General features: G+C 38.2%; 2 protein-coding genes across 2 annotated transcripts in view; one reads left to right on the plus strand and one right to left on the minus strand.

Moving 5' to 3' along the window:
- The window catches only part of MTF2 (metal response element binding transcription factor 2), a 27,674-nt gene extending 17,989 nt beyond the window's left edge, over positions 1-9,685 (plus strand). The window contains exon 15 of the mRNA XM_063407515.1: positions 444-9,685. Coding sequence (XP_063263585.1) covers positions 444-798 — 355 coding nt within the window. The 3' untranslated portion in view covers positions 799-9,685. The remainder of the gene's footprint in view (positions 1-443) is intronic.
- Positions 7,164-15,343, minus strand: TMED5 (transmembrane p24 trafficking protein 5). The gene is made up of 4 exons (XM_063407518.1): positions 15,058-15,343; positions 12,668-12,765; positions 11,788-11,971; positions 7,164-10,085 (listed from the first exon to the last, which is right to left on the minus strand). The coding sequence occupies exons 1-4, from the start codon at positions 15,316-15,318 to the stop codon at positions 9,867-9,869; spliced, it is 762 nt and encodes a 253-aa protein (XP_063263588.1). The 5' UTR covers positions 15,319-15,343; the 3' UTR covers positions 7,164-9,866.
- Positions 15,344-15,673: the final 330 nt, after the last annotated feature.

A 15,673-nucleotide genomic window follows, 5' to 3' on the forward strand; every position in this document is an offset into this window, starting at 1 on the left:
TCTACAGTCAATAGAGCATGAAAAATTTCGGCACAGAGTTTATAAATAAATTATTAACTACAATCAACCTTCCTGCAAGCAAATTGTTACTTGAACTTTTCCCTCTCTCAAGTTCAGCAAATAGAAATTTTTCTTTTATTGACATACATGGATTCTTCTATTTCGTCTCCCCTTTCTGGTTTATGGCTATTGAGTGCTTTCATGAGTCATTTTTGTGTGCATTATTGATAGAAATAGTCAGTTTTCAAAAAGCTCATGTTTAATTTAGAGTTCTGAAATTGTTACCTAAGTGTCATACTTAGTTACCTATGTGTAAGCAGTAAGTATTTTTTTGAGTGAAAAACAACTAATATTATTACATGAGCGGCACGGAAGTAATTGATGATGCAGCATGCATTTTGAATTCCCTTGGAGCTAATGCTGTGGGGTTTTATTTTCAATAGTTTATCTGACTCGAGAAAAAGGACTCGTACAGGAAGAACTTGGCCTGCTGCAATCCCACATTTGAGGAGGAGAGGCCGCTTTCCACGAAAAGCACTCCAGACTCAAAACTCAGAAATTGTAAAAGACGATGAGAGCAAGGAAGATTATCAGTATGATGAACTCAATACAGAGATACTTAACAACTTAGCAGATCAGGAGTTGCAGCTCAATCATCTGAAGAACTCCATCACTAGTTATTTTGGTGCAGCAGGTAGAATAGCTTGTGGGGAGAAATACCGTGTGTTGGCTCGTCGGGTGACACTTGATGGAAAGGTGCAGTATCTTGTGGAGTGGGAAGGAGCAACTGCATCCTGACTGTAGGACTGAACATTATGTTCACTGCACTGTCATCTGTAAGTACAGTTCATAATGCAGAGCCACGAGAGAAATGGTCTTTAAATGTTTCTAAAAAAAACAAAAACAAAACCAGTTTAGCCTTAACATGTAATTGTTATCATTACAGCTCTTGTGATAAAGACTTATCTTTTTAAAATCTGATCTGAGACTTAAATTTTTTAATCTGAACATTGTTAGATGGTTTTAGGTTGGGATATTTTGGGTTACAATTGCTTAAAAATGTGCATGGTGTTTAAAAAAAGATGACATTTTCTAGAGAACATTCCATGGATACAGTTATTGTGATTTAGAGAAAATATTATGTAGATAGCACAAATATTTGAAAAATCTTGGTTTGTTTTCTTACCCAAATGTTTGCAGAAATGTATTTCTATTTCAATACTTTCTAGATTTCATAAGTGCAGTGTATATAATGCCTACTGAAGACTGTAAAATACTGAAGTTTTCTTTCAAACAAAGTGTAAAAAAAAAAAAACAAAAAAAAAAAAAAAGAAAAAAAATATATTGAGCCTGTAAATTGCTCTGTGACCAGACTTCATTGTCTTCTTAATATATTCTCTGTGTGTGTGCGTGTGCGTGTGTGCCCGTACACAGAGGTGTATGTGCACACACAGGCCTGGGCGTGTACATAGATGTGTGATTGTGACCTATGCAATACAAATTATGGGATCGGTCAGCTTCGGAGAATACATCCCATAATTCTTTTTCAGGAATAGTTGCCAGTATTTACACAGCAGCATTTCTTCTCAGGCTTCTTGGGTGCTGTTGCTTTTTATGGACTAAGGAAAAGTGTCCAACCAGTGCAGCGTGTTCTGGCAATGGGTGCAGTCATTGATGTTCGTGTGCTCTACATTCCATCCTTTTCCGTTTGAATTAACCGTTAAAAATAATGCAGGATCTGAAGATTTTGAAATTATTTCTACTGGAAATAACAATTTGAAAGCTCTTGTGGCACTCTGATTGTAAATTTCATGTCCCAGTTATAAAGTAAGTTGACAGAAGTTGTGCAGGATTTCTACGTACCTGTAGAAAGTCATATTTTGATAAATGTAGTATGAACGAAGTGTATTATTGCACAGGGTCAACAGATGTTGTCGTTTGAAGTAATGTTACTGATTTTATTACAACATTACCTCTTTTGTGTTTATAAAATGTACCAAGTTTTAAATTGATAAGATTATTTTACTTGTAAAAAAAAAAGTAAAAAAGTCTCTTGCCAGTATTAGATGTTTTTTCTTTGCTACTTTTGAGGGGGTTTTAGCCAAAGAGTAAACAGAAGAATATTTTTACTTTGGTGGTTATTCACTGTACTGTATAAGATTAGTTTTCTTACATGATTACAGTTTGCCACCAAAATAAAATTATGTAACATTAACAAATGACAGAGTGGTTTAACGTGTACTGCCTGAGTTAGTACTTACTTATTCCATTTCTTGGTTATTTGACTTTTTCTGCTTATCTTGAACATCTTGAAAAGGTGATTTTTTTCTGATTTTTTTTTTTTTTTTTTTTGGTCACCTTATAGCCAAAGGAAGCAGAGAAAGCTTTTTATCCTGGTCTTGGCTTATGGCTGGCTGGGTTATATTAGCTTTATAAAAATGCTAATTAAAAACTCCCACTTCTGTTTACCTTCACTAAAATGTGTGAGGTTTTTTTCTCACACCCTCAGCTATTAATTTAATGTTGCCTTGCCTATAGCTGCAATATTTTGATAACACAGCAACTTCATGTTAATTTTTTGAATGTTTATATCTTGAGATAATGCAAAATGTAAAGCCTTTGTAACCTTACTCACACCATCTGTATTTGTCTTTATTGTTTCACTTTATCCAAGTCCTTTAATTCTAACTGAACACCAGCAGTATTTTTCATAAAGATTCATTTAACAATAAATATTGGAATGTACTTGGGGACTTTAGTGAGGGAGGCGTGGGGAGAAAATACTTGTCAAACTTCAGTGGTCCATAGACCTAACTATTGTGAATGTCATTTCATTTTATTGTGGTGGTTGACTCAACTCTGATGTTCAGTTTGTATTTTTGGAATTGCTTTTCTCTTAGAATTAAAAGACCAACATTAAATGTGTGTATTTTTTGAGAGAGAAGAACGAGTTTTGATTCTGTACTCTGGTGAAGCACATACTTGGTGGCATCCTCCCATCCATCATTTCCCAGTCTCTAGCTTTCCTGTTCCTGTCCTGGAGACACTTGCCCTGCACATAGACACTGACTGGTGTTCCAGCTGTGGTTGAGGGATGCTTTGTTACAAGGGGTCATGTACTGGAAAATGCTGCAATAGTGCTGCTGAAGATAAAGCTAGAGTAGTAATTAAAGCACACCTACAAATGCCTTTCTCATTTTATGTGAATTTCATTGTATGTAGTAGTGGTGTGTCTAAAGGAAAAAGACAAATGTTGCTGTATGTAATGATTTCATTTTGGTATAACTCGATCATTGTATGTATGCATGTGTGTAAATATATGTAATTCAACTTTGTTGTGGTCACTGATTTAGCACCATTTCTATGTGTATATTTAATATTTTTCCATTATGTTTTATTTGTATTACAGTAGTGTTTAGGTAGGAGAAGTCTCTCGTGACCGTTCTAAAAATAGAGGTATCGCATGAACAAGACAGCAAAGAAGTAATGGCACAATACTGGTCAGAATTGTAAAATATGCATAATAGCAAACTCTTTGTCAAATCATTGTTCTCAACAAATACTTCAACAGGAATATTGAATAAAACTATGGTTTTTCTATGCATAACAGGCATTTTGAAAAATCTCTAAGCACGATACATGAAATGAAGGTCAATGTTTTGATTTAACGTGAAGACAAATAAATTTTAAAAGGCCTTTAAGGTGAAGACAAGCACTTTTTTGTCGGGGGGTGGGGAGAGGGAAGATAATTTAATAAACAGTAAAATGGTTTGTCTTTGGAACATCCTACTAAAGTGATCTTTAGTGTTGTATTTTAAAAGGAAATTGGTGAATTGAGATGGAACATACCAAGGCTGGCGATGGAGCAGTAGTCAGAACAGAGTGATAAGGATAAACTGGACAGAAGCATCAGTTCGGTACAGAGGGAAGAGGATGAGTCTTGCAAATGCTACACAGGTAATACGTTCAGGCATGTCTCTAGCTCACTCGCATCTGTCTGAATGAAAAATAACACTCCAGTTAAGGGCATGGTGAAAGAAAATTACATTTTTTACAAATGCAGAAAAGGGTTTAGGATGCTCAGTTTTGTTCGGTCAATGTTGAACTTAAACTGATGGTTAAAACACCCATATGGAGGTGTCAGATCTACTGATATCTTAGTTTAGTTAGAAAAACATTAATGCATGAGTTAAACTTTGAAGTTGTTAATGTTTGTAGAAAAGTTTGCTCTTTTTTTTTTTTTTTTTTTTTTGTGAATTGGATCATCTATAGGTGAGGTGTCATGAAGAGAAAGACAATGGGAAAAGAGTCGCCTGTAGAGTGACAGAAGGAAGTTGGAGAGGGGGGAAACAACTGTCTTTTAGCAAAGGCAGTGCAGGACAATAGAAAGAAAACCAAAAGACAAGTCCCAGTACAAGCTGTGCATGGTCTGAGAATCAGCTTGAAATTTGATGCTTTTGCTATCTTTCAGTTTTATCATTCAGCAACAACTAAACAAGATTTTTGTATTGTCTTGCATTTTTGAATCCCTTAATGTTCTCAGCTAGCTCATCTCTGCAATTTTTAAAATCAGGTTTGTACATATTTTAGCGTTGAGATCCATACACCACACTATCAAAAGTTGCTCTGGTTTTCATTAGTACTAAAATACTTTGCCTGCAGATACTAATTTTTCAAACACAACTGTAGATCATAGCATTCTTTTTATATAATCTTTCTTCTAATCTGTTTAGTGATACTATTTCACCAGTGTGTTTCTTGTTCTAATTTATATTTCTAGCTTCTCAATTTGACAATATTCAGGTTGCTTCCCATTGTTAGCTACTTAGTGTTTGGTGCTGACTGACTTCCATGTGGTTTTGGTTTCCTAGTCTTCTGTTTATTTACTGTTCAACACAGTACCTTCCAATCCTGACATCTGCAGTTTTACTCTTAACAAGCTCATTTACTTCAAAACCTGCTTTAAAGCAGGAAGCTAATTAATAGTTCTGTCTTGCTCTAAATAAAGTTTTTCTGTAAGCACCATTTCCAAGTCCTTCATCTGTGCTTTGCCATTCTCTAATGAATGCTCACAAAACTTGGCTGTTGTTGCATTCACTTGTGTCACCATCCAGTGGGACAGTTATTGCTTTGCTGTGTACCTTTTTTTTTTATTCATGAACATTATTAAGGTTGCCTGCTTTGTGTTACTTGGTTGCTCTAATTTGGTATTCATAACTTCACAAATCAGTTGCATGATAGCAGAGACCAGAAAGCACTAATGGTAAAATTCTAAAGATTATCAACAGTAGTTGGAAATAGTGGGAAAGGGAATTAATGAACAACTGGAAAAGGTTTTAACTCCATTAAATCCTTAAGCATAAAAGAAAAGGACTTTTATTAGATGTTTAATTTCAGGTCCCTTAACATAAGGTTGAAATGTATAGATATATGCTTCTCAAGCTTTTCTTTTGGCAACTCTATGCCTTCCTTATGCACCTGTGTTCCAATTTAGCAGGTAGCAGATGGAGAGTGGGGGTGGATATCATTTCCAGAAACTCGGTATGCACTAAGGGAAGAAGGGAGTTCATGAACAATACAGGTTCCAAGTCTCATTAACTGTTGTCAACAGCACTAAGCATGAGAGATGTAATTCAGGTGCTTCTGGTGAAACTCCAGCAGTGTAGGTGGGCTTACTACTACCTATAAGTTGTTTTTCATTATTTTATTACTATTATCTTTGCCTTTGATAAGAATCAACAGTTGTGTTATGAGAATTGTTGATTTTGAAAACAAAATTATACAAGAAGTTATGCAGGTTTTGATTGCCTTTTTAATTTCTATAGTGATTTGTGTAAATTGTGCCTCCTCAGCTCTGTACCTCACTATTCATACAGCATTCCTCCTCTGTGGATTTCTGTGAGAGAGTACTGCTGGAGCCAGGGAAAGCATGGAAAAGGAAGGGCTGAACAGAAACAATTTCTCAGCAGTAACTAAGAGTTGTATGTTTCCTGTCTACACCACAAGTTGCTAAGTTCTCAAATGAAAGTCTCGAGGAGAATTGTTCTTTGAAACACAGGAAAGGAACTGTTAGTTTTTAAAGACATCAGATAGAGCTCAGTCTTAGTTTCAGGTTGTCATAATTAAGTTTTGGGGATAATGAGTCTTTAGAACAGATTGCCATATAAATATTAAAAAAAATCAAAAAACTTCAGAAAGAAAAAGTAATTGCTAATGGAGTAAAATCTTTAAAAATGTGGTTTTAACACTGTACCATGTAGTCATGGAATGAGGATGCTGCAAGCTGACAGGTGGAGTTAAATCACGCTGTGCTGCGCTGCTGAGCACGAGCAGCAGTGTGCCAGTCAGGCACAAGCCTCTGTTGTGTTGTACAGGAGGGAAGGCAGAAGGTGTCATTTCACATGGTGCACACTGGGAGAGATCAGGAGAGGGAACTTCAGCAAGTATTTCTCATGTCGGTGTCCAAAAATAGCTCTTGAGGGTTTTTACTCCTCATGTACTTTTTCAAGTCAAATCACTGTTTCTTCTACTGCTAATTGCCCAATCTAACAACATAACATTGTAGCTTAGCATTTTGTGATCTATTTCATTGATTCAAAACACAGCACAGAGGAAGTTCCTGTTTCAGTACTTGAACAATGTGGTTTGCAGGCTTCCGGAGAAGCCCGGCTGTCTCAGGAGCCTTATGAAATGGTAAACAAGCTTGCATTTGTTGTGTATTACTCAATTACCTGAAAAATACTCCAATATTTTGAGCTTTATTCTTGGGATCTTGAGTATTATTTTATGAATAATGCAAAAATATTACATGTGAATAATTAGTCGTGACTTATAAGATTCTTAATTGTGAGTTTGAGCTTGTGATACTATTTCCTGTTGATGTTTGCTGCTGAAATAGGCAGTTAAATAAGTTAAATACTTTCTCTTAGAAAGACCAGAGGTTAGTGTCTTTGGGATCTCATGCCTGTGTAAATCTTAAATTATTTGCACTGACAAAGTTGGTATTTACAGTGAACAGGAACAGAATTTGAACACTGCATGAGGAAGAAATAAAAAAGCTGCATTACTAAAACCAAATTTCATGTTAGTGTAGCATCCTTGATCTTTTGCAGCATTTATAGGTATTCACAGCATTCTTCCTTCATTACAAAACAACGCAAACACCGGTTTAAAGTTGATTTATTGAAAATCTTAGTTTTGCATAATTATTCAACATGTGCAAGTCTTAAAACATTTAATTCTGAATAAAAAGTCCATTAAGAAAAAAACCCTAATTTTGTAAATTTGTAAATCCTTTGTAAATTTTATACAGTCAAAAGCAATCTACTCTTCAAAATCCAAGTACGATGTTATTTAACTGCAAGTTTGAATGCCTGATCCTTCAACTGTCATAAACATTCCTGTTGCCTAAGTCAATGAACCTTTCTAGTTATTCCCTCTTTCATTTTCTGTAGTGGACCTTGAATGAAGAGCAAATACAGTCAAGAGTTCTTAGTTGCTAAACAATAATTATTTCCAGATGACCTCTGCTGATGATTGTTGGATTTTCCTTCTTCTCTCGCTGTTTGTAACAGGAGACACTGAAGTGCAGCAGTGCTGTGCCTTGGATCAGAGCAGGCTGCATCCAGTAGCAGGGTAAACTGGGACACCAGCGGTGTGGCCACTGATGTGTAACTACAGAGAGGCACAGCAGAGCAGCTGGGAACCCAATCCCTTAAGGTGCCCTTGGAAAACCTGGCAGAACTTATCTGTTAGAATTGTAAGCTGAAATCTCGACTCTAGTAGCTTGGAGAGCAGAGGTAGACATCTTAGTCGCAGCTTCCCAGAGCTGGTTCAGCATTTTGCAGATGGTTTGGAGCATCACACGTGGTGATGCAAGCAAAGATAACGTGGTATAGTGCTACTGGGAGGGAATAGGGAAATGGCAGGCAAGCGTTGTTTGCTACTCTAGCTGAAAGAATTATTTTTTTCTAGACATTGTTCTTATCACAGAAATAAGCTTTCTACCTCCAGGCAGTTTAGAATAGAAAGCATCATATGGAAGTAAGATGCACAAAACCTTAAAGGGGTACAGTCTTATTTTGGACACAGCTTTTTGCAGAAAGATAGCTCAACAGCCTTTGGAGCCCTCCATAATGAGTTCTGTAATAATAATAATAATATTTTTGCTTATAAAAACTATTTAGAAATATTATTGCTAGGTCCTCTTGTCTGAAGTTGAAACTGAAGTGCTGTTTCTTTGTTCTGTAGCCCTTGCTAGCATCTGTTTCATTTGAACAACATATTTCTTCAATGCACCTATTGACCCTGTTTTTATTCCTAAAACAATATTTAATCACAGAAAGTCTCCAAGTTGCAATTCTGCCATTCATACAAATGACCCCACAACAGGCACAACACTACTACATATACTTTTTAAAAACACTTTTAAAAAAAGTGTTTTTAATAAAGTTTTTTAAAAACTCTTATGATGAAATGCAGTTAACACATTTATACAAGAAATTCCCATAACTTGGCACATTGTAAAAATTACTAACTTGAAACCACTAAAAAATGTTACTTCTCACGTACCAGGGCTTTTGGCAAAAACTCTCTACCCTCACTACACTGTTAAAAGCCACTTCATCCAGATACTATAAATTTCTGATTTGGTATTAGCTTTGCCTTAGTGCTAGCAATACTACCTATTCTGTTGTTCATAAAACTTGAAGCCTGTACTTCCTGCTCCTGTGATTTGTGCATTCTTCAGATGAACAGCTAGGTACAGAAACACGGGGTATATGAAGAATGTACTTATACAGCTGAAAGACTTGTGAAGGTGAGCAAAAATGGAAAGTTTAGGTGAACAGCTTTGGTTTTTATATGCCTATGTAAGTCACCCGACTGTTACATCAGTCATGGGTGTAAAAAAGTGGAAAATAAGAGGGATTTTGAAATGACAATAATCAATGCTTGTTTTAGCATACCATGACACCCCCTGTCTTTAGTAAAAGGAAAAAACCATGAGAAATCACTTTTTAAAAAATTATCTATTACATGAGGTTACAGCAACGAAGAATTTGCAAATCATATTCAAAGTGTGCCCGTGTTTGTTTAAATACCATGTAGTCACTTGTCTCATGTAACAGCCAAAAAGGACAACAGGATTGTGCAGCTACAGGACAGAAGGATTTATGAACAGGAATTGTACCTATTTTCTCCAATTGTTTTTCAAGACTGCCTCAATTTCACATTGATGGTGCTTTTTTTAAAGTGCTGATACTAGTCATCTGTTATACAAAGAGATCTCATGTTCTTACACAGCCCAGTGTTTCTCCATGATGCCAAAGAACAAAACCAGGATTTTTAAAAACATGTAACTTTGAAGAAAAATGACAGTAACTACCAATGCTGTAAACATAGGCATATGTAAATTCACTCAGTATTTAACAGCAATTAAATCAACATCTAAGTTACTACTTAAACCTTTATGTGAAAATTAAGAAAATGACAGTTATATTAACATTACTTTGCATACACACCAAGTGTGCTATGCATAAGGTAGACATGAACAGCCATTAACAAATCCTACAAATAGAAAAAAAGTTAGTAGCATCTGGAAAAATGGGAGAGCTTGGGAGGAGGCATTATGTTCATGTTTAAAAAAAGGACAACACAAACCACCACAAAAAACAACAGAAAACCCCCAAACACAAACAAGACCAGCACTATCACATCCAAAAAGCCCAACATGAATTGAAAACCTGATTTTTACTGTCTGTTCAAAAGAATCTGAAAGGTCTTTATTTTCTTTACTGTGGTTTATTGCTCCCCTTCTCCCCCTACCTGTTATATTGTTATGATCATAATATGAACATTAATGAATATTAAGTTCTGCTTTTCCTCTTATCTTCAAAGAGACTTTTCAACATGTAAACCTGAACAGCTGATACCACCACCATTACTCCCAAGTTGACCATGGACCAGAAGTTCACTCTGTCAAAGTTGCTTTCTTGAATGTTTCTGTCACGAGCCTCAAATGCTCTGAGCAGGGTCTGAATCTGGACACTTTTGCTCAGTCTGGCTTTGACACTGTTGATGGATTCCTGGTAAGTAACAAAAAGGTATTTTTAGAAAAAAGCCACCTGAATTAAATGGATAGCTTGCAGCACATACAAAATTATTAACACTGTATTAATTTAATTTCTTGACAAGCGAAGAGTTAATTTCATTTTAAAATATACACATCATCACACCTTTCACTAATTTGTCTAGCCTGTTTATTGTGTATCACCTAAAAAGACTTAATTAATATTGCATTAAAAAACCACAAAACCATAAGGTTAAACCCAGCAGTAACATTTTTCTGCTTCATATTTAACAAAAGTATTTCAAAATAGCTGTTCTGGGAAGCCAAATAATTTTATGGTTATAAAGTTCATTGTTACACAATAAGGAAAATGAACACCACACAAGAGCTTTAAACATAAGACATAATTCCCTATTTTTGCCAGAGAATGTGTCCTCATTAAGGAATTAAACTAAGTGTTTATGTTAGGCCTCACAGGGAAAGTAATACTTGGCTAAGTAAACAACAGGATCAAATACTAATCTTAACTTTACAAAAATTACCTACTTTATAAGATTTTCAAGGCTCTCAAAGATAAGTTCTACATTTCTTTTTCTTTTGGAGGAGATACCAGTATAGAGTCAAGTATCTATCAAATCCATTCAAATATTTTTTGTAATTAGTGTGAGTGCGATTTTCTTCACAACTTCACATACCACTTTTGCTTTTTCTAAGTGTCTTGATTGCCAATTCTAAGGATCTGGTCAGATTTTCAGATTCTGTATTTAGTTTTATTTTATTTAAAAGTGTATCATACACCTATAAAATATTTTAAACATTGTTATTTAAAAAATCTGCATTGCTTATGGCAATAAATAATACACTGTAATTTTCTACATGATGTATTCAGTAAATATGTGCAGATGCTGGGGGTTTTGGGTTGGTTTTTTTAAAGATACCCATTGTCTGTAGCTATGATCAAACAAACAATAGCTCACTGCATGCTACCAAGCATTAAGAGCAGTGGTACTGGAGCATTAAGCAATCCTTTGCTTCTAGAGTAATCTCAATATTTAATGATCATAAAGAGAATAAGAGCTTTGACTCAGCAGTAGTCTGAATCCTACATAAAACAGGCTGAGTATACAGTTAAAGCAAACATAACCCCTCAAACAATGTCTGCAAAGATGAACCTGTGGGTTATGCAAATTAATTCTCATTCAGTTTATTAGTTTGAAAAGATGTAATAAGATTTAGGGGCAAAGCCCCTAATATAGTAATATCTAATTTACTGAAGATAGAAACAGTAATCCATACTTCTGCAAAGATGTGATGAAGAGGATAACAGTACTTGAAACACTGATAAAAATTATGCAGTAATTCCAACTACATCATTAGGACTCAATAATAATACTTTAGTGCTCAAAGTATTCATTTCATTGCTGCTAGGGAAGAATATCCCATTTTAGCAGTAGGAAGAAAGGAAGCTGAATTGGAAACCAAGTGACTGAGAGCTAGGCAGTTTCTTCTTGCTGATGAAGGAACTATTCTGACAAGATCTTCAAGTTTCTGTGATTAAACAAGAGATCCACGGTGCTACACTTCCTGTATTAGTGAAAGCAATAAATGCAACTGGAATACATTCCAGGATGATGCAATACACCAAGGCAGAATGGCTACGTGACATTTTTTTTTCCAAATACACTTACATTGAATAGAATTAAAGACCAAATACTGACCAGAATATCTTCCAATTTCATGTCTAGGAGATCTGTGCCTGTAACGTACTTCTTCCAGTCTTCCTCATCTTGACCATCTTCTCCCATATTGTCCAGAATCAATTCAAAGAAAATCACCTTTTCAGAAATGGTACTGAATGTGTTGTCAAAGCAGAACATGTAATCCCCATCTTCTGTTTCCACCCTGTGTAATAAGCAAAACATGATTAACTACACTTTCTGTGCCAGTTCTCAAAAAGTCGGTTTTTGTAAGCATACCTTTCCTTTTAAGACTGACAGTCATGCAGTTAGAAATAAGCAAATCTTCTTTTTGTATAAAAATAAGAACTCTAAAGACACCTTACAGGTTACACAGTCACAGCAAAACAATCTCACTGACTCCAAAGGCTCAAAATGATGAAGACAGCAGCCTGCTTTCATTTCTTTTCAGGGATTTTGAATGATTGTTAATGATTACAAAAAAATACTCAATAAGTGGAATTCTTCTGTTGTATAGTAAAATTACCACAAATATGACGTATTTTGACAAAAGGACTGGAAAAATAGGGGTCTTTTTAGCTTTTTATTTGTATGATTCACATGATCTTTTGATATTAGATAGGGAGACCTTTTTCAACTCCATAATAATTATTTTTATCCACTGAACATTAACAGCTATCATTAAAAATACCGTTCACTTCAAGGTACAATTAATATAAAAAACATTCAGTGTTTATAGGAAAAATTGGTATTCTCAAACTGCCCTATTAGAAAGCCTTTTGTAATACTAAAGAATAAAATGTACCCAAGCTTCATTTTAGTTATATTTGCTAAAGAAACCAGAAAAGTTTTTTATACTTTGTTACAGTAACACTTCTGTGTTTGAAGATTTTAAACTTACGTGTGAACTCCATCTGATTTTCTTTCATCAAAAACTAGAGTTTCACCTTTTGGCGACAGCAGATGAAAATCAACATCTAATCCTGCTCCATCTAGAACCTGTGAAACAAACAAAAATAACCAACCTCTGACCAGTGGAATTCCTGTTTGCATTGCTGACAGCAATATTTTCAGGGAAGGCAAATTTTTTTAGGTAAGGGAACAGACAAAGAATGTGAAAGATTACTCTGTCTGGATGAGCTGACACCAAATTAACTGGAAACAGATTAAAAAACGGCTCAACCTAAAAGCATTTTAGCAATATCAGAATCTTAAACTAAATGTAATCTAAACCTGCCAGGCTGGGATTATATTGAACCATTCTCTAATTGCTTTTAAGAATGTGTGCAGTTTTATCAACAGGCAGGGTTAGACAACTTGTAAAAATACCAACAACAGATGGCTAAATCTGTATTTCTATGGCAGATGTCATTGAATGGTAAGTACCTGCACTATCCCATTTTAGTGGTAGAAATGTTCTAACAAATCACTTTTCTGTATATACATGTTACATGTTTGTACACTGTGTGCTGTCACCCCTAAGATCTCTTTGCTGGGTGAATTAACAGCATTCAACACAGGACCAAACCTCTTCTGCCAGTCCAAGCTGGACCCCAAGACCTTCTCACCTTTTGATGCACAGTTAGGGTCTGAATTCTGCCAGGGCATTCCCTTCTCCCAAAGGGAGGGGGAACTGAAGGCATTTAGCTTCCTCAGTTCTCAGGGAGTGTCTGCAGCATTACAAAGCTGTGCTGCTTTAGCTGTGTAACACAGCCACAGCTGTATCACCACACCTATTGTGTTGCAGAAATTCTTTACAGGGAAGGTAGCAACTGCATAAGGGGGCAGAGAGGGATCATTTTTATCACATTACTTAAGTCCATGCTAGGGGAATTTTTTTTCTTGTTTCCCAGAGAGCTTTTTGAATATAGCGGTCTGCTCCTGCCGAAAAGGAGGGCAAAGTTTACACTGACTCAAATTGACACTGAGGACTTACCAAAAAAAAAAAAAAAGGACAAGTAAAATTACTGGGTAACAGCTGATCAAACCAAAAACCATACATAATGACATACTTTCAGGGCTAGGCTCCAGTCTAAACACCCACAGAAGAACCTTTGTATTAGCATAAAACAGTGTTTACCTTCTGTTTTTGGAGAATGACCTGCATCCTATGTTAAATATTCCTATGCTTTAGCCACTAAAATTAAGTACAAAATAAATCTATTTGTAACAATAAACAGAGCTCCTTTCCTACACATTCAAATAGAAAGATGAATCATTACTGTTAACAGTAGGGCTAAGAAATTTATGTCTGAGTAGAAGTTACCTATATGTTATACACATCAGTCCTTTCTAAAACAATGTCTTTATTTAGCTTATGATCAAACTAAAATCCCACTCTGTGCGAAATAAACTTCTGTTTGGCTTAGAGAGGGCTCTAAAAAAAGCTTGAACACCTCTTTCATTATCGTTCAGTTCAGCATGTAACAGTCTTAGAAATTAGAAAAAAAACCTAATTTCAGCTTTGACTTTCAGCTGGGAAATGGGAAAAAGAGATGGAGGGGAAGAGAGACACATCCTAGCCCGCTTCGAGGCACAGTAAGAGGGTGGGAGAATATTCAGTGCAGCTTCTTCATTATACCTATTTTATCGAAAAAAGTCTTTAAGGAGGAAGACTAGTCTAAGATCGAGATCGATCGCAGAGATCTCTGGGAAACTTGACTCTTCTCAAGAAGGACATCAAAATCTTAATGACAGTCTGGTAAATTGGGCTGTTTCTGTAAAACTTTCATCATTGAGATGAAAGGGGCTTAATATCAGCACAAAGATAGGCAAGTACAGGCTCTGTGCATCAGCACAACGTTCCTTGTGCTTTAGAGCTACAACACAAGGTCACAACCGTGAACTTTCTACATTCTGCCCTTTTAAAGGATGGCGACTTGAGCTCTTCTAAAGTAGAAACAAAAAATTCCCCCCAAACCACCAAATGAACGTATGAGAATAATTGAAAAGGCCGGTAAGTTAATTTTTAACTCCCGAAGGCGGGACTTCTAACAGTGTACAATTCCACCGTGGCTTTGCGGGCGCTGCCGAGGCCGGCAAGGTTCCGGGCAGGGCTGGGCTGCCCGCGCCCGGGCCAGGGCACCGCGTCCCTCGGCAGGCGCTGCCCCTCGGGGCCTCGGCCTCAGCAAGGCAGCACCGAGCTGCCGGCGGCAGGGCCGGGCGGAGCCGCCGTACAGGAGGACGGGCAGACGGCCCGGGGATGGCAGCGCCGCCGTCAGGGCGGGACGCGGGACCCCAGCGCCCCTCGGGACACCCCGCGGGGAGACGCCCCCTCCCGCCCTGCCCGACCTGGTACTCGAGCTCCAGCGAGGCCTCCTTGCGCATGGGCTGGTAGAAGCACTCCTTGCGGCCGGCGGGCAGCGTGAAAGTGAAGTCGCTGTCCAGGGAGGGGCTGAACTCGGCGGTGCCGGGCGGCGGCAGCAGCAGCGCGAGGCACCCGAGCGGCACCAGAAGCAGCCGCGGCCCCATGGCGGCACCGCCTCGGAGCGCGGAGCCCCCGCGCGCGCACGCACCGAGCGGCGGGGCGCCCCGGCGGGGCGGGGCCAGCATCGCCCCGCCCCCTCCGCCCCTCCGCACCAATCACCGCCCCGGCAGCGCCGCGCCCCGCCCACCCACACTGCACCGCGGCGGCACGCGCTGCTCCCGCCCCCAGCGCTCCGGCGGCGGCGCCGCGCCTGCGCCGTGAGGGCCCCGCGCGGTTCGAGCGCGGCGCGAGAGGCGTGAGGCGCTGCTGTGGCGGAGACGGGGTGGCACCGGCACCGACACCGAACCACTCGGAACCGAGGGACGGCCGCCGCCAGCGCCCCGTGCCGCAGCTCTCTGCCAGCCCTGGCCCCTGGCTCTCCTGGCGGTGCTCCCCGCCCTGGCTCTGGTGCTGCCCGTCCGCCCGGGGCCGGTTCGCGTT

Source organism: Prinia subflava, chromosome 10, assembly GCF_021018805.1.
Source record: "Prinia subflava isolate CZ2003 ecotype Zambia chromosome 10, Cam_Psub_1.2, whole genome shotgun sequence".
Classification (NCBI taxonomy): Eukaryota; Metazoa; Chordata; class Aves; order Passeriformes; family Cisticolidae; genus Prinia; species Prinia subflava.

What these genes read in the sequence shown, in the direction of transcription:
- TMED5 (XM_063407518.1), bottom strand. Translation starts at nt 15,318, where the DNA reads ATGCTGGCCCCGCCCCGCCGGGGCGCCCCGCCGCTCGGTGCGTGCGCG. An exon ending in CGCTGGAGCTCGAGTACCAG is followed by an intron (nt 12,766 to 15,057) that starts GTCGGGCAGGGC and finishes TTTGTTTCACAG; the next exon opens with GTTCTAGATGGAGCAGGATT. An exon ending in TGAAATTGGAAGATATTCTG is followed by an intron (nt 10,086 to 11,787) that starts GTCAGTATTTGG and finishes GTTACTTACCAG; the next exon opens with GAATCCATCAACAGTGTCAA.